This window comes from Amyelois transitella, chromosome 9, assembly GCF_032362555.1.
Source record: "Amyelois transitella isolate CPQ chromosome 9, ilAmyTran1.1, whole genome shotgun sequence".
Classification (NCBI taxonomy): domain Eukaryota; kingdom Metazoa; phylum Arthropoda; class Insecta; order Lepidoptera; family Pyralidae; genus Amyelois; species Amyelois transitella.
Window position 1 is genome coordinate 10,238,847 of NC_083512.1, and position 17,283 is coordinate 10,256,129.

General features: G+C 36.6%; 1 protein-coding gene across 3 annotated transcripts in view; it reads right to left on the minus strand.

The window, feature by feature from the left end:
* Positions 1-9,733: 9,733 nt before the first annotated feature.
* LOC106142831 (uncharacterized) overlaps positions 9,734-17,283 on the minus strand; it is a 192,320-nt gene continuing 184,770 nt past the window's right edge. For 2 of the 3 annotated variants that reach the window (XM_060945868.1, XM_060945869.1), the window contains 2 exons: positions 15,790-15,831; positions 9,734-11,045 (listed from right to left, as the gene is read on the minus strand). In XM_060945868.1, the coding sequence (XP_060801851.1) occupies positions 10,918-11,045; positions 15,790-15,831 (170 nt within the window). In that variant the 3' untranslated portion in view covers positions 9,734-10,917. The remainder of the gene's footprint in view (positions 11,046-15,789; positions 15,832-17,283) is intronic. The other variant, XM_060945870.1, reaches the window with a different exon arrangement.

Here is a 17,283-nt window from a genome sequence, read left to right on the forward strand (position 1 = left end):
CTTACGGGGTAGACGGAGCCAACAGTCTTGCAAGGCTGTAAAACCATGTCAAACTAATAAGTGCCGTGTGGTTACTGGCACTATTAGAAAAAGAAAAGAAAACTGCACTGCAGCATTTTTTTAGTTACTGTTAGACATAATAACGCACATTAATTAAAGCATTAAATCCCATTTTGTGGTACAGGGGTTGTCTAAGATATGATTTCCCGAACTATACGCAATTAAAGACATCGGTACAGTTTATTTTACGCGGGAGGAACCGCGGGCGTGCCTTAGTTATAGAATAAAAAACCGACTCGTAATTTAATTCGCCAAATAACCGTACGTAAATCACTTTGCATCGCAAATAATCAAAACGAAGGAGTAATTTTCCCTTTCATCCAAGTTTTTTAGGACAAAAGTAATTAGTCTTTTGTTTTATTACAATAAAACTTCATCAGCCTAATAATTTTAGAAGGAAGTTCGTCTTTGTTTTGATACTGTACAAATCATCTTTTTAAAGGCCCTCAGTGAAATTTAAGGATACTAATAAACCACTTCGTTTTAGATTTGGGAGTAATTCGTTTAACTATGTTTTTGTATTCTTCTTTTAGGCTCGTTTATTCATAAGAACGTGGCCTTACAGTATATCTCACCATTGGCTCTGTCTACTCCATAAAGTATAAAAACGTAAATTAATATATAAAGGTACTAGCTTTTGCCCGCGGCTTCGCCCGCGCAAATGTATTTTAGATTATAAGGATACTAGCTTTTGCCCGCGGCTTCGCCCGCGCAAATGTATTTTAGATTATAAGGATATGCCATAAAATTTCACCCATTTTTTAATCCCGTATCGTGCGGGACTGTTTTAAGTTAATATTTGATTTAAATTCATAATGGCTTCTCCCGTCTTGTCCCGTCTCTTCTCGTTCTGTTCCGTCCCGTCCCAAACTGCTGTGTCTCGTCCTGCCCCGTCCAGTCCTATCCTGTCCCATCCCATCCTATTTAGTGCCATCCTACTTTCCGCAACTGATACGATTTTTTTACTAACCAATATTTAAGACTTCTCGCACTTCGACGCCCATCAGTAAACGAAGTTTCATACAAACTACCAACACTCATTTTTCGCCCTTAAGATGCAGTTTTCAAAATCCAATGTTTTAATGATTATTTCAAACTAACCAAAATTTAATTCTAAAATTTCATGTGCCCAACGTTAAAATTGTCGAAATTTCATACAAATTTACAACCCCTATTTCACCGCGATAGGAATGCAATTTTTTAAATCTTATTACTGTATTCGACTTTTTTACATCTGTCAGTTCGTTTGTCCGCTCACCCATCCTCCTGTCACCAGGCGTGTCTCATGATAGCTAGACAGGTGACATTTTCACAGATCATAAATTTCGGTTGACGTTAAAATAAAAATACTAAAACTACCATACACATAAACATACCAAATTTCATCAAAATCGGTCTAGATAGGCTGTAAAAGCGGAACGATGATTCACCCCCCTTTAACTGTTTTGGAGGTTATTTTTTGAAAAAAAAAGTAGCCTATGTTTGAACGCGTATCTTAATCTATATGCATTTCAAATTTCATTAAAATCGGTTCAGCGGTTCAGGCGTGAAAGCCGAACGATGATTTTCATACAAACTTTCACCCCCCCATTTGACTTTTTTGGAGGTCGATTTTCGAAAAAAAGTAGCCTATGTTTGAACGCGATTCTTAAACTATATACATATTAAATTTCATCAAAATCAGTCCAGCGGTTCAGGTGTGAAAGCGGAACGATGATTTGGAAAACTTTGGGGGTCAATTTTTGAAAAAAAAAATAGCCTATGTTTGAACGCGGGTCTTAAACTATATAAATAACAAATTTCATCAAAATCGGTCTAGATAGGCCGTAAAAGCGGAACGATGATTCACCCCCCTTTAACTGTTTTGGGGGTTATTTTTTGAAAAAAAAAGTAGCCTATGTTTGAACGCGATTCTTAAACTATATACATATTAAATTTCATCAAAATCAGTCCAGCGGTTCAGGTGTGAAAGCGGAACGATGATTTGGAATACTTTGGGGGTCGATTTTTGAAAAAAAAATAGCCTAGGAATGTTTGAACGCGGGTCTTAAACTATATAAATACCAAATTTCATCAAAATCGGTCTAGATAGGCCGTAAAAGCGGAACGATGATTCACCCCCCTTTAACTGTTTTGGGGGTTATTTTTTGAAAAAAAAGTAGCCTATGTCTGAACGCGTATCTTAATCTATAAGCATTTCAAATTTCATTAAAATCGGTTCAGCGGTTCAGGCGTGAAAGCCGAACGATGATTTTCATACAAACTTTCACCCCCCCATTTGACTTTTTTGGAGGTCGATTTTCGAAAAAAAGTAGCCTATGTTTGAACGCGATTCTTAAACTATATACATATTAAATTTCATCAAAATCAGTCCAGCGGTTCAGGTGTGAAAGCGGAACGATGATTTGGAAAACTTTGGGGGTCAATTTTTGAAAAAAAAAATAGCCTATGTTTGAACGCGGGCCTTAAACTATATAAATAACAAATTTCATCAAAATCGGTCTAGATAGGCCGTAAAAGCGGAACGATGATTCACCCCCCTTTAACTGTTTTGGGGGTTATTTTTTGAAAAAAAAAGTAGCCTATGTTTGAACGCGATTCTTAAACTATATACATATTAAATTTCATCAAAATCAGTCCAGCGGTTCAGGTGTGAAAGCGGAACGATGATTTGGAATACTTTGGGGGTCGATTTTTGAAAAAAAAATAGCCTAGGAATGTTTGAACGCGGGTCTTAAACTATATAAATACCAAATTTCATCAAAATCGGTCTAGATAGGCCGTAAAAGCGGAACGATGATTCACCCCCCTTTAACTATTTTGGGGGTTATTTTTTGAAAAAAAAGTAGCCTATGTCTGAACGCGTATCTTAATCTATAAGCATTTCAAATTTCATTAAAATCGGTTCAGCGGTTCAGGCGTGAAAGCCGAACGATGATTTTCACACAAACTTTCACCCCCCCATTTGACTATTTTGGAGGTCGATTTTCCAAAAAAAGTAGCCTATGTTTGAACGCGATTCTTAAACTATATACATATTAAATTTCATCAAAATCAGTTCAGCGGTTCAGGCATGAAAGCGGAACGATGATTTTGAATACTTTGGGGGTAGATTTTTGAAAAACAAAAAAGGCTATGTTTGAACGCGGGTCTTAAACTATATAAATACCAAATTTCATCATAATCGGTTCAGCGGGTCAGGCGTGAAAGCGGAACGATGATTTTCATACAAACTTTCATCCCTCCATTTGAGTATTTTGGGGGTCGATTTTTGAAAAAAAACGTAGCCTATGTTTGAACGCGGGTTTTAAACTATATACATACCAAATTTCATCAAAATTGGTTCAGCGGTTCAGGCGTGAAAGCGGAACGATGATTTTCATACAAACTTTCAATCCCCCATTTGACTATTTAGGGGGTCGATTTTTGAAAAAAAAGTAGCCTATGTTTGAACGCGGGTCTTTAACTAAATACATACCAAATTTCATTATAATCGGTTCAGCGGTTCAGGCGTGAAAGCGGAACGATGATTTTCATACAAACTTTCAATCCCCCATTTGACTATTTAGGGGGTCGATTTTTGAAAAAAAAGTAGCCTATGTTTGAACGCGGGTCTTTAACTAAATACATACCAAATTTCATTATAATCGGTTCAGCGGTTCAAGCGTGAAAGCGGAACGATGATTTTCATACAAACTTTCAACCCCCCATTTGACTATTTTGGGGGTCGATTTTTGAAAAAAAAAGTAGCCTATGTTTGAACGCGGGTTTTAAACTATATACATACCAAATTTCATCAAAATCGGTTCAGTGGTTCGGCCGTGAAAGAGGAACAGACAGACAGACAGACAGACAGACAGACAGACTTTCGCATTTATAATATTAGTACGGATTAGTACGGATGTACAAATTTTTGTTACAAATTTTAAAATACTAAATAAGTTGTAAAAATTAAACTAATAATAAAATTACACACCGTAGGATTTAGACAACATTTAAGTACTAATTATTTCCTTGATACCTACATACATTTTTATATACCAAATTCAATAACACTGAACCAGTGCCATTAAACCAAAATAAAAAAAAAACGCTTCAAAATGGCCGCATATAATTTTATTAAGCAATTCATGTTCCAAATTTAAAAACACTGATTCAATTTCAACCAAAATTATTTAAAAAACACACTGTGGAATTCCGCCAACCCGCATAAATCGTGAGTCCATGCAGTCCTAATAACTAAGATTATTTATCCGAAATTTATGTCCGCCAACAGTTATCTATGTGCGGATTCGGAGGATTTATACATCCGCGGTCAGAATTCGATATCCTGTGCCACGTCCTGTTAGTACCATTTTTCGGACGTTTTGTGCGAAAATGTTGGGGAAATTGTTTTCAATGATAACAATAATATATTAGGATAATTCAGCAAGTATAATGACTTACCTACATAAAAAAATCACTTAAGTTAGACACGGAGTTAGACAATATTTTTTATATATTTTTAGTATCAGTAACATAAAGTTCATGTCTAGCTACAAAAATAGCTCTGAATATAGGCTGCGAATAGATTGGAAAACGGACATTACGGAATAATACATACATATAATCACGTCTATTTTCCTTGCGGGGCAGACAGAGCCAACAGTCTTGATAGAATTGAGATTCAAATTGTGACAGCTTGCTAGCCCCCTCGCCTAAAAAGAAGAATACCTATACAGAATTATAATGATTCTTTGTTTTAAAAACATTTATAAAGCATAAATCATTATTCCTCTTGCACTCTGGTCCATATTACAACCAGAAGAGTAAAACATATAAAACAGCACGAAACAAAGGCGGACTTATCGCTAATGCAATCCCTTCCAGTCAACCTTTAGGGGGAAGGGAACCAAACAGGAGATAAGTCAGGTTTTCTCCCCGTCCCTCACGTCTGATCTCCTCAACTATTGCGGAGGTATCTCACCCATATGAATTATAGTGCTTAGACGTTTAGTTGTCTGAATGTGCAGAGTTTACTCACGATGTTTTCCTTCACCGTAAGAATTGTACATACATACATACAATCACGTTTATATCCCTTGCGGGGTAGACAGAGCCTACAGTCTTGAAAAGACTTATAGGCCACGTTCCGCTGTTTGGCTTAATGATAGAATTAAGATTCAAATAGTGATAGGTTGCTAGCCCATCGCCTAAAGGAAGAATCTAAGATTATAAACCTTTTTCTTAGTCGCCTTTTACGATATCCATGGGAACGCGATGGTGTGGTCCTATTCTTTTTCTGTTAGAGCCTCAAGAAATGAATGGAGAATTGTTACCCCATATAATGAAGGAAACAGTAGACAGACAGATACGTATTCATTTCAGAGCATTTCTATCAAAAGCAAGCAATAGCGGAACTTTCATAATATCCCTTTTACATACAAGTTTCCAATTGATCGAACAAAGAAATTTTATGAGAAAAATCGGCAAAGACCTGCAAACGATATACATACGTTATAAATGACACATTGTAAGTAAGCATACGACGGCGCGGCGCGGCGGGGCGCGGCGGGCGCCGGCAAATTGCCTGTAATAATGTTACTTTCACATTGGCCTATCGTTTTGTGTGATTGTACATGTATGAATTACTTTATTGCTCGATGAAATTTACATACATACATATTATAATCGCTTACGGGCTTGACAGTGCCAACTGTCTTGAAAAGACTGATTGACCACGCTCAGCTTTTTGGGCTTGATGATAGAATTAAGATTCAAATAGTGACAGGTTGCTAGACCATCGTTTAAAAGAAGAATATCAAGTTTATAAGTCTATCCCTTAGTCGCCTTTTACGACATCCATGGGAAAGAGAAGTAGTGGTCCTTGTTTTTTTTTTTAATTTAATTAAAATAGTACAATACAAATAAAAAAATACGTAACGTTGAAAATGATACGTATTTATCAATTTCTTTCTATCTCGTATAGCTCATACCCCCAGCTTCGCTCGCGTGAATTTAGTGCGATCTAAAAAATAAGTGAGGTTCGCAAATCCCGCGGGAAGTATAGTTTTTACCGGGACTAAAGGTGTACGTACTTCTCCAGACTCTTAATTATATAAACTTGATATATTAAGAAGATAAAATGATACGATAATCCGTGAAGAGATAAAAAACAAACAAACATAAAAACTCACTTTCGTATTTATTATAATTAGGTGCTAGCCCATCATCTAAGAATCGCAAGTTAATAAGCCTATACCTTACTCACATTTGCAACATTCATGGGAAAAAGATATAGTGGGTCCTATTCTTTTTTTCTATTGGTGCCCGAAAAATATTATAAATTTTTATGAATGAATAAATGAATGTTTTATATATTAAACAAACAAAAATATATAAAACATTCTAGGGACAAAAATGAAAAAAGAAAAAAAATTCCGATTTCTAAGACGAGAAACTTTTAAGGCTCTTAGTATGTACGTTAACATGTAAACGCTCATGTCGTGTCTGCAGTCTCACACATACACGGCCATAATTTCCGATAGAACGCCCGCGAAATTATCCATAATATTGTGACGATATTCTGACGGGGTTCCGCATATCGATATTATATGTACGAAATTTGTATATACATACATATAGTAACGTCTTTATCCCTTGCGGGGCAGACTGAGGCAATAGTCTCGAAACAACTGAGAGGCCACGTTCAGCTTTATCAATATAAATAACTAAATACAAATATATACGGGACAAATTACACAGATTGAGTTAGCCTCGAAGTAAGTTCGAAACTTTGTTACGAGATACTGAACCAACGATACTATATTTTGTAATAAATACTGATATAGATAAACATCCAACAGAAAAGCGCCCTATGTATATATGATGGAATTGTGATCGAAATAGTGACTGGTGGCTAGCCAATCGCCTACAAAAATTGATCCAAGTTTATAAGCCTTTTTCTTAGTCGTCGTTTACGACGTCCATGGGAAAGATATGGAGTCTTTCTATTCCAAAGTGCCGGAAACCAATGACGAAATAAGTTCAATGGCGAACTAATCCCAAATGGGATTTCTTCCAGTCAAACAAAATATAAAGGAAAACTCATAATTAAAAAGGCAGCGCACAAGCATTGAGGATGCGTTATAAAAAACAATACAAATACATACAATATATTTATTTTAACATATACTTAGTCGATACATTTTAAAAACCTGGTCAAGGGTTAATATTTATCTTTTTCCTCCTGACTTTAGTCCCAGTTGCATCCTCACCTTACTGGAGAGGAGTCCGGAGTATGCCTTTGACCATAGATCCTGGATTGGGCGAGTCAGGTTTTTACACGAAATGACTCCTATCTGACCTAACCCGTATTGGATCTTGATTACACATCCAGGTGCCTGAATGTGCAGGTTTCCCTCACCGTAAGATTAATTGTACCTTTTTATATCTCTACTTAAATATCCCATTATTCATGATACACCATTAAAATTAAAGGTCGATGGAAAAGAAAAGATTACACCGAAATGTGACAAATTGCCCCGCTTTTTGACAAATGGAGTGAACGCCATTTTTATGCTAAATGCGGTTTATCTTCACACAACATTGTACAGATAAGCGATGGCTTAATTCTAATTTGACGTTCGGATTTTTTTGCGTAAATGGATCATTAAACTTTCGCGTTAGGTTATACTATTTTTAATACCTATTACCGCTCAGTGACAACGGATCATTGTGACATGGTCCGAAACGTCCGAAATTTAAAAAAAGGTGAAGCGTAAAGCGTGCGCGTTTAATACTTATAGTATTAATCAATAAAAAATGGATCCTTGCTAAAGAAATATCGCTATAGGAATGTTCTCAATTTTAGCATTAATGATAGTATTGAGATTCAAATAGCGATAGGTTGCCAGCCTATCGCCTAAAAGAGGAATCCCCAGTATATAAGCCTATCCCTTAATCGCCTTCTACGACATCCACGAGAAAGGGAGGTAGTGGCCCCATTCTTTTTTCTATTGGTGCCGGGAACCACACGGCACTTTGGTTTGAACTATATACATAAGAAAAAATAACACGGTACCCTAAAAATACTATAGCGTCGCTTAGTTTTTTTATTCGTATCGAAAGTCGTGTTGGTTTGTTCGACTCACGTATGTCTCATTTGTGCTAGAAATTCCAGTAAATACCTACTTTAGCTACGTGACAATTTCTGTGTTACCTTCTTATTAGTAGGAATATTTTTTTTTATTTCTGTTACAGAAATAAACTTAGGATTATTTGTGTAGGTGATGGGCTAGCACCCTGTCAATATTTGCATAGATATTAAAAATGCGAAAGTGTGTGAGTATGTCAGTATGGATGTTTATTACTCACGTCACACAAAAACTACTAAACCGATTACGATGAAATTTGGTATGTAGGTAGCTGAAGACCCAGAATAACATATAGGCTACTTTTAACCGGAGTTCCCGCGGGATTGATAGAGTTTCCATGCGGACGAAGTCGCGGGCGGCCTCTAGTTTAGCCATAAAGCTGAACGTTTTACATGTAGCCTTTCAGTCTTTTTAAGACATAAAGACTAAATGAATGTTATAGAAAAAATATATATAATTGTCCTAGATTTTCAATCAAAAGTGTGAATGGTAACTGATGATCTTAAATTGAGGAAAAACATCGTGGGAATACCTACATATTCAGGTTAATGGGTGTAACTTTGATCCAATATGGGTTAGGTTCCCCTACAACAGAGAAGTAGGCCAGATAGTACGGCGGTTGTTTTGTGTGAAAACCTGACTTACCCACACCAGGGTCGTGGTCACAGGCGGACCCCTGGCTCCTTTCCAGAGAGGTGAGGACTTACGCCAGAAGGATTTAAGGAAAATGGAAGTGTCAGAGTACGTAAGCAATTAATATATTTTATGGGAGATTGCAAACTGTTTTCACTTTATTTTTGTTATTAAATTTGACATTACTTCTTTTCTATTATTGACGGCCTCTGTGGCGCAGCGGGAGTACGCTTATCTGTGACATCGGAGGTCCCAGGTTCGAATTCCGGCCAGGGCATGATGAAAAAAGATTTTTTTCTGATTGTCCTGGATGTTTATCTATATAAGTATTTATTATAAAATATAGTATCGTTGGGTAAGTATCTCGTAACACAAGTTTCGAACTTATTTCGATGCTAATCTGTGTTATTTGTCCCGTATATAAAAAATAATAATAATATTATGTTCACTTTTTTCTCTTATTCATCTTTTTTATTCGTTTAATATAATTGCCACAATTTTTGTACAATCAACATCGTTTTTCACAAGTACAATTTAGAGTGGTTAATTCAGGTAATATGACTTTTTCCCGTAGTCAACTTTTATAACATCACACAGAAAAAAGTGAATTTTTCTTACAGTGCACATCCAGTAGGTCCATTTATGCTTTATTCCTAAAGCTGTCATTGCTGATAGGGTAGTTGACAATACATTAGTACATACATACATTAGTAATAAATATTATGGTCTACTTCTCTTATCATATCATTTCACTTATAATATGTCAACTATTTAAATTTCATTCACTAGTGCAGTAATTGGCTTTGTTTAATGAACACCATATAAAAACAAGGATAATTAAATAAAACACTAATTCGGAAGTATAAGTTATAATAAAAGTTTATATAATTAAATTACAGCATAAATTGTCAGTAGTTTATAACTAGCACAGTGTACGAAATACATTTGTTGATGTGAGCATTAGTTTAAGATACAATAAGTAACTCCAGTATAAAGATACCCGAAGAGAGGTCGGCGCGATCTATACTTCAATTCTTCCCCTTAATTGTAGTACATTCCGCGCCTAGTAAATTTATTATTGCACCAACACGTTTTAAAGTGGCAAAAAATTACACGATAGATTCCTAACTAGTCCTGTTTGTGCGTTTTGCATAACTTGGTCGAAGCTTCTGATGTGCGATGACTTAGAAATAGTTGTGTAAATTTCCCCATTTTACACATTGTATAGATAAGAAGAACCTAAGAAGACTACAAGAACTTAACGAAACCTTATCATCGATTCACAACTCTCTCTCTCTCAATATAAGCCAGGCATTCACCATCGGATTAAAGCTAAGTTATTCAGAAAGTCTTACCTCGTAGAATAGTTACAGAAAGCAGCAGAAGCTTTCGTCCTAAATTTCAACCCTATTCAAAATTCAGATCACTCCTGTTCAGGAGGTGGTCCCCGTAAATAAATTTCGCTTAATTATTAGCTACATTATTATCCTAAGGCAGAGAATCACGAAATCTAGCATTTACTTATAAGGGAATCTCTGAAAAGAAGATAGATAATCTGAAATAATTTACTTACCGTTAAAATCGAAACGTTAAAACTATCCTAAAAAATTGCCAAAAAGCGACTTTTACTAGTGCTAAAAAAGCTAAATATTAATATTATGCATTTAAATCTATGAATATCGTTGAACCGTGCACTACATCTATTTGTTGAATCGTGTGAATTACAATCTAGTTTAGTTATAGTAACTGCTTTAAATCTAACTTTTATGTGAATTTATTCTTATTTTGATAATTTAATTGATGAGATATAAACCATTTGATTTAGAGGCACTTTTTAAGTGGCTGATAATGACAGATACATCAGTGCATGATATTGCTATACAATAGTAAATAGATGAATATAAGCCTAATTTAATGTAACGATTGATTAATATTATCACAAATATGGTAACTGGACTGAATGTTACATTAATCGTGTCGGCTGTGATACAGACTTTGCGTTTCAGAGCGAGCATATTTTGTACCAATATTTTTAATACCATTCTTTTTCAAGTATCCTTCACATTTTTATACGATTTGCCTTCACCATCTATGCATCTGGCGAACGTATTTCTACTGTAACTGAAGTAGGACCAGGCGTTGTTGGTGATCGGAGGGTGGCCGATCTTAGTGACGTAGCAGAATGTCCACTGCTCGCTCTTGATCCACGGCGTGATCCTAGAAACGATGAAGATGAATTTCAAAGGAATAACAATAAATAAAATGAAGTTAAACATGCTTTGAACAGACCTCAGCATGATTTTTTATGCAACATACCAAAGGATGCACCTGAAGAATTTTAGTATCTAATAGAAGACTTTTATCTAATTGCTGTGTGTGTCGCATGAAACAGATTTTTATGGGACAGAGTTGAATTGGAACTAGTGGTAGTCGCAAAGCAATCCCGTGGCTCTGAAATTTTTATCAGTATTTCATGCAATGTGGCTTTAAATGTTGTATCTAATTGATTCTAAATTTTTATTTTGGTTATTCCACGTGCTTTACTAGAAGATATGCGGAAAGTATACATTGGAATAATTTTGCTATTTTATTATTTCTAATTAGGCACACACGTGATGAGTGGTTGAGATTTTATATTAATTCGAAGACTAATTAATACCACCGAAACTTGAGTAATTAATATAAGCGAGGAAAAGTTCAATCATCTCTTTAAATTTTTAACTGACTTTCGAAAAGGAGGAATTTTCTCATCACAAGACGTTTTCGCCTCGCTTACAGCAAAATTTAAAAATCAGTTTGGTGGGACTAAGTCTAAATGCATCGAATGTTTATCATTCAGCTTCTATTAATTATTATATGAGTGTTTGTACTACCGTGCCTTCAACTGAAACAAAAAGAAATTAATAAATGAGGTAGATGCATTTATTCAGCAAGTTTGATGAAATAAGGTAAAGAGTGTGTTTCTTTACAGAATGTCTTTTGGATCGCTTTTTTTACCTCCATTACATACCACTTTAACCTAATATTGAAAGTATCTTCACGTTATTAGATCTATTTATAAATTTTAATTGCTCCATTCATACGTTTAAGATTTTGAACTAAGATTTTTCTAGTTACAGTTCTCCAACGTTCAAATTCGAAACAACGTATAAACAGAATTGCTAGATTATAAATAAATATTTATTAGAGAACGATACCTTAGTCATAGGTCTGAAAAATACTGTGTTGGTAAAAATAAGGAAAGTTGTAATATAAAAACTTCAAAACATAAAAATACATACATACATACATACATAAAATCACGCCTCTTTCCCGGAGGGGTAGGCAGAGACTACCTCTTTCCACTTGCCACGATCTCTGCATACTTCTTTCGCTTCGTCCACATTCATAACTCTCTTCATACAAGCTCGGCGGTTTCGGGTACTTTTGACCTGACCCTTTACCAGGACGTCCTTAATTTGATCAAGATACGTTCGTCTAGGTCTTCCCACTCCGACCTTTCCCTCCACACTCTCCTTGTATATCTGCTTAGTCAACCTGCTTTCATTCATCCTCTCCACATGACCGAACCATCTTAACATACCCTTTTCTATTCCTGTAACTACATCTTCTTTCACATCACAACATTCCCTTATCACGCTGTTCCTTATCCTGTCACTCAATTTCACACCCATCATACTCCTTAACGCTCTCATTTCCACTGCATTTATTCTGCTTTCATGCTTCTTTTGCCATACCCAACTTTCACTCCCATACATTAATGTCGGGACCAACACGCCCCTGTGCACAGCCAGTCGAGCCTTTTTGGATAGTTTCTGACTGCTCATAAAGGCATGCAAAGCTCCATTCACCATGTTCCCCGCGTTCACTCTCCTTTCAATATCACTATCATACTTGCCATCTGATGTAAACTTTGATCCTAGATATACAAACTCTTTCACTTGCTCCACTTTTTCTCCTCCAATCAAAATATTACATGCTGTCATTTCTTTCTCCATTTCAAAAACCAGTGTTTTAGTTTTACTTACGTTCACTTTCATTCCTTTCTCTTTTAAAGCTTCATGCATACAGTTTACCATCTCCTGTAACTCCTCCGCTGATGACGCCAGTATAACCTGATCGTCGGCATAGAGCAGACATTTGACGAGTAACTCATTCATCCTTAATCCACTTTTAGACTCTTTCAAATCTGTCAATTAGCTATCCATAAATAGGTTGAACAGCCACGGTGACGCAACACATCCTTGCCTAACGCCTTTCTCAATCTTAAACCACTCAGTGTGCGCTCCGTTTATCCTGACACAAGCACTCGAATCCTCATATAAGGATTTCAGTGCTCGTATTAAGAGACTGCTCACCCCATGCATAGAAAGTGCTGACCACAATTCATTCCTCTCAACTCTGTCATAGGCCTTTTCCAGATCTACGAATGTGCAATAGACTTTTTGACTCTTGGCCAAAAACTTTTCGGCTATGCACCGCAAGGAAAAGACCTGATCAGTACATCCCATTCCCTTTCGAAATCCCGCTTGAGCATCCCATATTTTGTCATCAGTTTCATTCCTGACTCTATTAATCAATACCTTAGCATACAATTTGCCGACGACGCTAAGCAGGCTTATACCACGATAATTTTTGCAGTCCAGCTGTGACCCTTTTCCTTTGTAAAGTGGCACGATAACAGCCTTACACCAATCTTTTGGTACTCGGCCGCTTCTCCAACACAAATTGAAAAGGCAGTACAACTGACTAGCTACTACGCCTTTTCCTGCTTTAAGCATCTCGACCGACACTCTATCACACCCAGCAGCCTTTCCCGCTTTCATACTCTTAAGTGCTTCCACAATTTCGAACATTTCAATTTCGCCTTCCATCTCATTCTCTTTTTCTTCGCTATAGCAGAAATCTTTCTTATTTCCTTCCTTTTTTTCAAATAAACTTTCAAAATAGTCCTTCCATATCTTTAGTACACATTCTTCTCCTTTCACAACGCTACCATCCTGGCATCTGATCCTAGTCAGCTCTCTGGTTATAGTATTTCCTCGGGCTGACCTTACGGATTTCCAGAATACTTTCAGATTTGACTGAAAGTCTTCTGATAGCCTTTTATCAAAATCCTCTTTATACTCTTCTTTCTTTCTAATCACAGCTTTCTTAACCAAATCTTTCATTTTCTTATATTCCTTACGTGCTTCATTCACATCTTCATCTATAACCTCTTGCATTCTTAAGTTAGCTTTTGCTGCTAACAAATCCAGCCATGCTTTCTTCTTTAATCGCACAAGTTCTTGCACATCTTTACTCATCCACGCATTTTTGTGATTTTTTCCTTTCCTTCTTCTACTTACACCACACACTTCAACAGCTACTTTCACAATTCTTTCTTTAAATTCCTTCCATCCATCTTCAATATCGCTCATTTCCTCTAAATCTTCAAATTCATCCTTCAGTCTATTAATATACTTCTTACCTACATCCATATCTTGCAAATTTTCTACTTTTACTCTTTCCAAAGCGCTGGTTTGCTCCCTTACCCTGTGCCGCCAGCGATTGAAGATACCCCTTATCCGGGATATCACCAGTAAATGGTCCGAGTCAATGCCAGCACCGCGATATGCACGGGTATCCAGCACTTTGTTCTTCAATCTTTCATCTACAATCACAAAGTCTATCATACTTTTTAAAATACCTTCCACTCTTGTGTAGGTGTGGATCTCTTTATGTTGAAACATTGAGTTCGACACAAAAAGATCCCACTCTAGACAAATTTCTAATACACTTCTTCCATTATCATTCACCTTTTCGTCACCAAACGCACCAAGCACCTTCTCATATCCATCACGCTTTACACCCACCCATCCATTAAAATCACCTAACATAATAATCTTCTCATTTGGCTTGGTAACTTTCAATACTTCTCTTACACTATTCCAGAACTCCTCGTTTTCGCTTTTTGCTGATGTTGTACCCCTCGAACCCACATCCCAAGGTGCATAAACACCTAGAACGAAGATCCGAGTGATTCCAACTTTCAGCCTAATCCATAGAAGACGAGGGCTGACACACTCATACTCATTCACGCACTCAGCCATTCGTGCAGAAAGAATTAGACCGACCCCTTGACAGCCTCGGCTGGTACTGGAAATTCCAGACCAATACGCCGTGTAAGGGCCGTGCTGCGTCGCGTCGCATCCTTTCCGCTTCGTTTCATTCACGCACAACACATCCAAACGTCTTTCATCCATCATCTGGCATACTTCCTCAATCTTATCCTTCATTCCTCCTCTTACATTCATCGTCGCAAAGCGGCTTTCAGCAGACCGCATACCGCTCCCGCCGGGAACGAGACGTGATGGGGTGCGGACACCATCGCCGCCATTTAGGTGCTCTTTTAAAAAATTTGCATCCATGCGATTCCCACGAGACGCAAGGGAACAATTTTGTCCGCCCCAGCAGAGCCCCGCATGCCAGGGTAAGGCTAGCCATTACCTGGGGGTCGCCCAACCCCATGGCGGAAGTGGCACGCTCGAGACTAGGCTCGCCCCTAGCCATGCATCCATCGGCGCGGCAGACCTTAGATTGGCAGGGATTTACATTAAAGAGGAATCCCAAGTCTATCCCTTAGTCGGCTCTTACGACATCCGTGGGAAAGAGATGGAGTGGTCCTATTCTTTTGTAATGGTGCCGGGAACCACACGGCACACATAAAAATAATCTTAACTTATTGCATTTTAAATCATTGTTGTGAAAAATTTACAATTGTCGAACACAATTTTTTGTTAATTTAAAATTTACTTTTTTCTTATCGGCCAGTGCGCTGTACAATTTCAAACATTTATTATTCTAGTTTTATGAATATTAATAAATTTTGACAAGAAATTGCTTAACGTGCATCTACCTCAATTATTCGGGGGTAAATGATAAAATGCAGCAAAACAAAGCGAAAACAATTAAATGTAACCTGAGGACTTTCGGTGTAACTGATGGCTTTGATGATGGCGTGCTGTTAATAAAATAAAAACATCATGAATACAATGGATTTGTGTGGTATCGTGTGGTTTGTCTTGAACTAAATCGTGTTGGGGTCGGCTGTAACACAAAATAATGTAAGGTAAAACCTGCATTAAATATAGTTTAAGTAATTTTAGTTATTTTAGTAATGCCGAGTTGATCGATTTGTTGCCTTGATGCCTCAAATATTTTTCATATAAACCATGTTGTGAACTTAACTCCGGTGCGAAAAGATATTTGAAGTCAGCTCTTTAAATCAAAACTTATTCTAAAATTTCGAAATTTAAGAATAATTCACAGAATTCATCCAAAATTTTGAAAAAGGAAAATATTTTAATCAATGTAAGTTTATATAAACGTACGTCATTAACTTGTGTATTTCAAATTGAAAAGATAAATTTAGTTGCACTCTATAAAAATTTACAATTTTAAACCCCACAGCTTTCAAAGTTTTCAGCGTTTTTACATATATTTTTTTTATCTAAACCACAGATATAAACACATTAATTACAATCTAAACACCCGCCATCTTGTAATTGCGTTATGATTCTTAATACCACTAATACCCAAAGGGACATCTATGTTAAAGACTTGAAACTAAATCATTTGAGCATAGTCAGAAACTGAATATTTGTTATGCGTATATTGTACCTACAAAAATTTAATTAATTTTAATTTTGAGTTAACACTACAATTAACGTCACTTGTAGAATATTCTTCCCGGACTCGACAATAAGACCGCCATGCGAGCAATTCCGTATTAAATTTCAACATACATACATATAATCACGTCTATATCCCTTGCGGGGTAGACAGAGCCAACAGTCTTGAAAAGACTGATATGCCACGTTCAGCTTTTTGGCTTTAAGATAGAATTGAGATTCAAATAGTGACAGGTTGCTAGCCCATCGCCTAAAAGAAAAAACCCAAGTTTATAAGCCTATCCCTTAGTCGCCTTTTACGAAAACCATGGGAAAGAGTTGGAGTGGTCTTATTCTTTCTCCTATTGGTGTCGGGAACCACACGGCACTAAATTTCAACAAAATTAGAAACACCTTTATTAGTTGTTTATAGCTATGTGCCTTTAAAACATGGCTGTAATTTATCACCTGACTGATGAAAGATGAATAAATATTATATCAACAAAAAAGCAATCTGTATATATGTTTTTTATTTTTAAGATTATTCGCCGTGAGGTTCCCGACACTAAAGAATAGGACCTCTCCATCTCTATCCCATGGATTTCGTAAAAGACGACTAAGGGCTTATAAACTTGTGATACTTCTTGTAGGCGATGGGTTAGCAACCTGTCACTATATGAATCTCAATTCCATTATAAAGCCATACAGCTGAATTAGCCTTTCGTTCTTTTCAAGAATGTCGGCTTTGTGTCCTTCGTAGATAAAACACCTGTTGAAATTTAATACAGTATTAGTGGCATTGT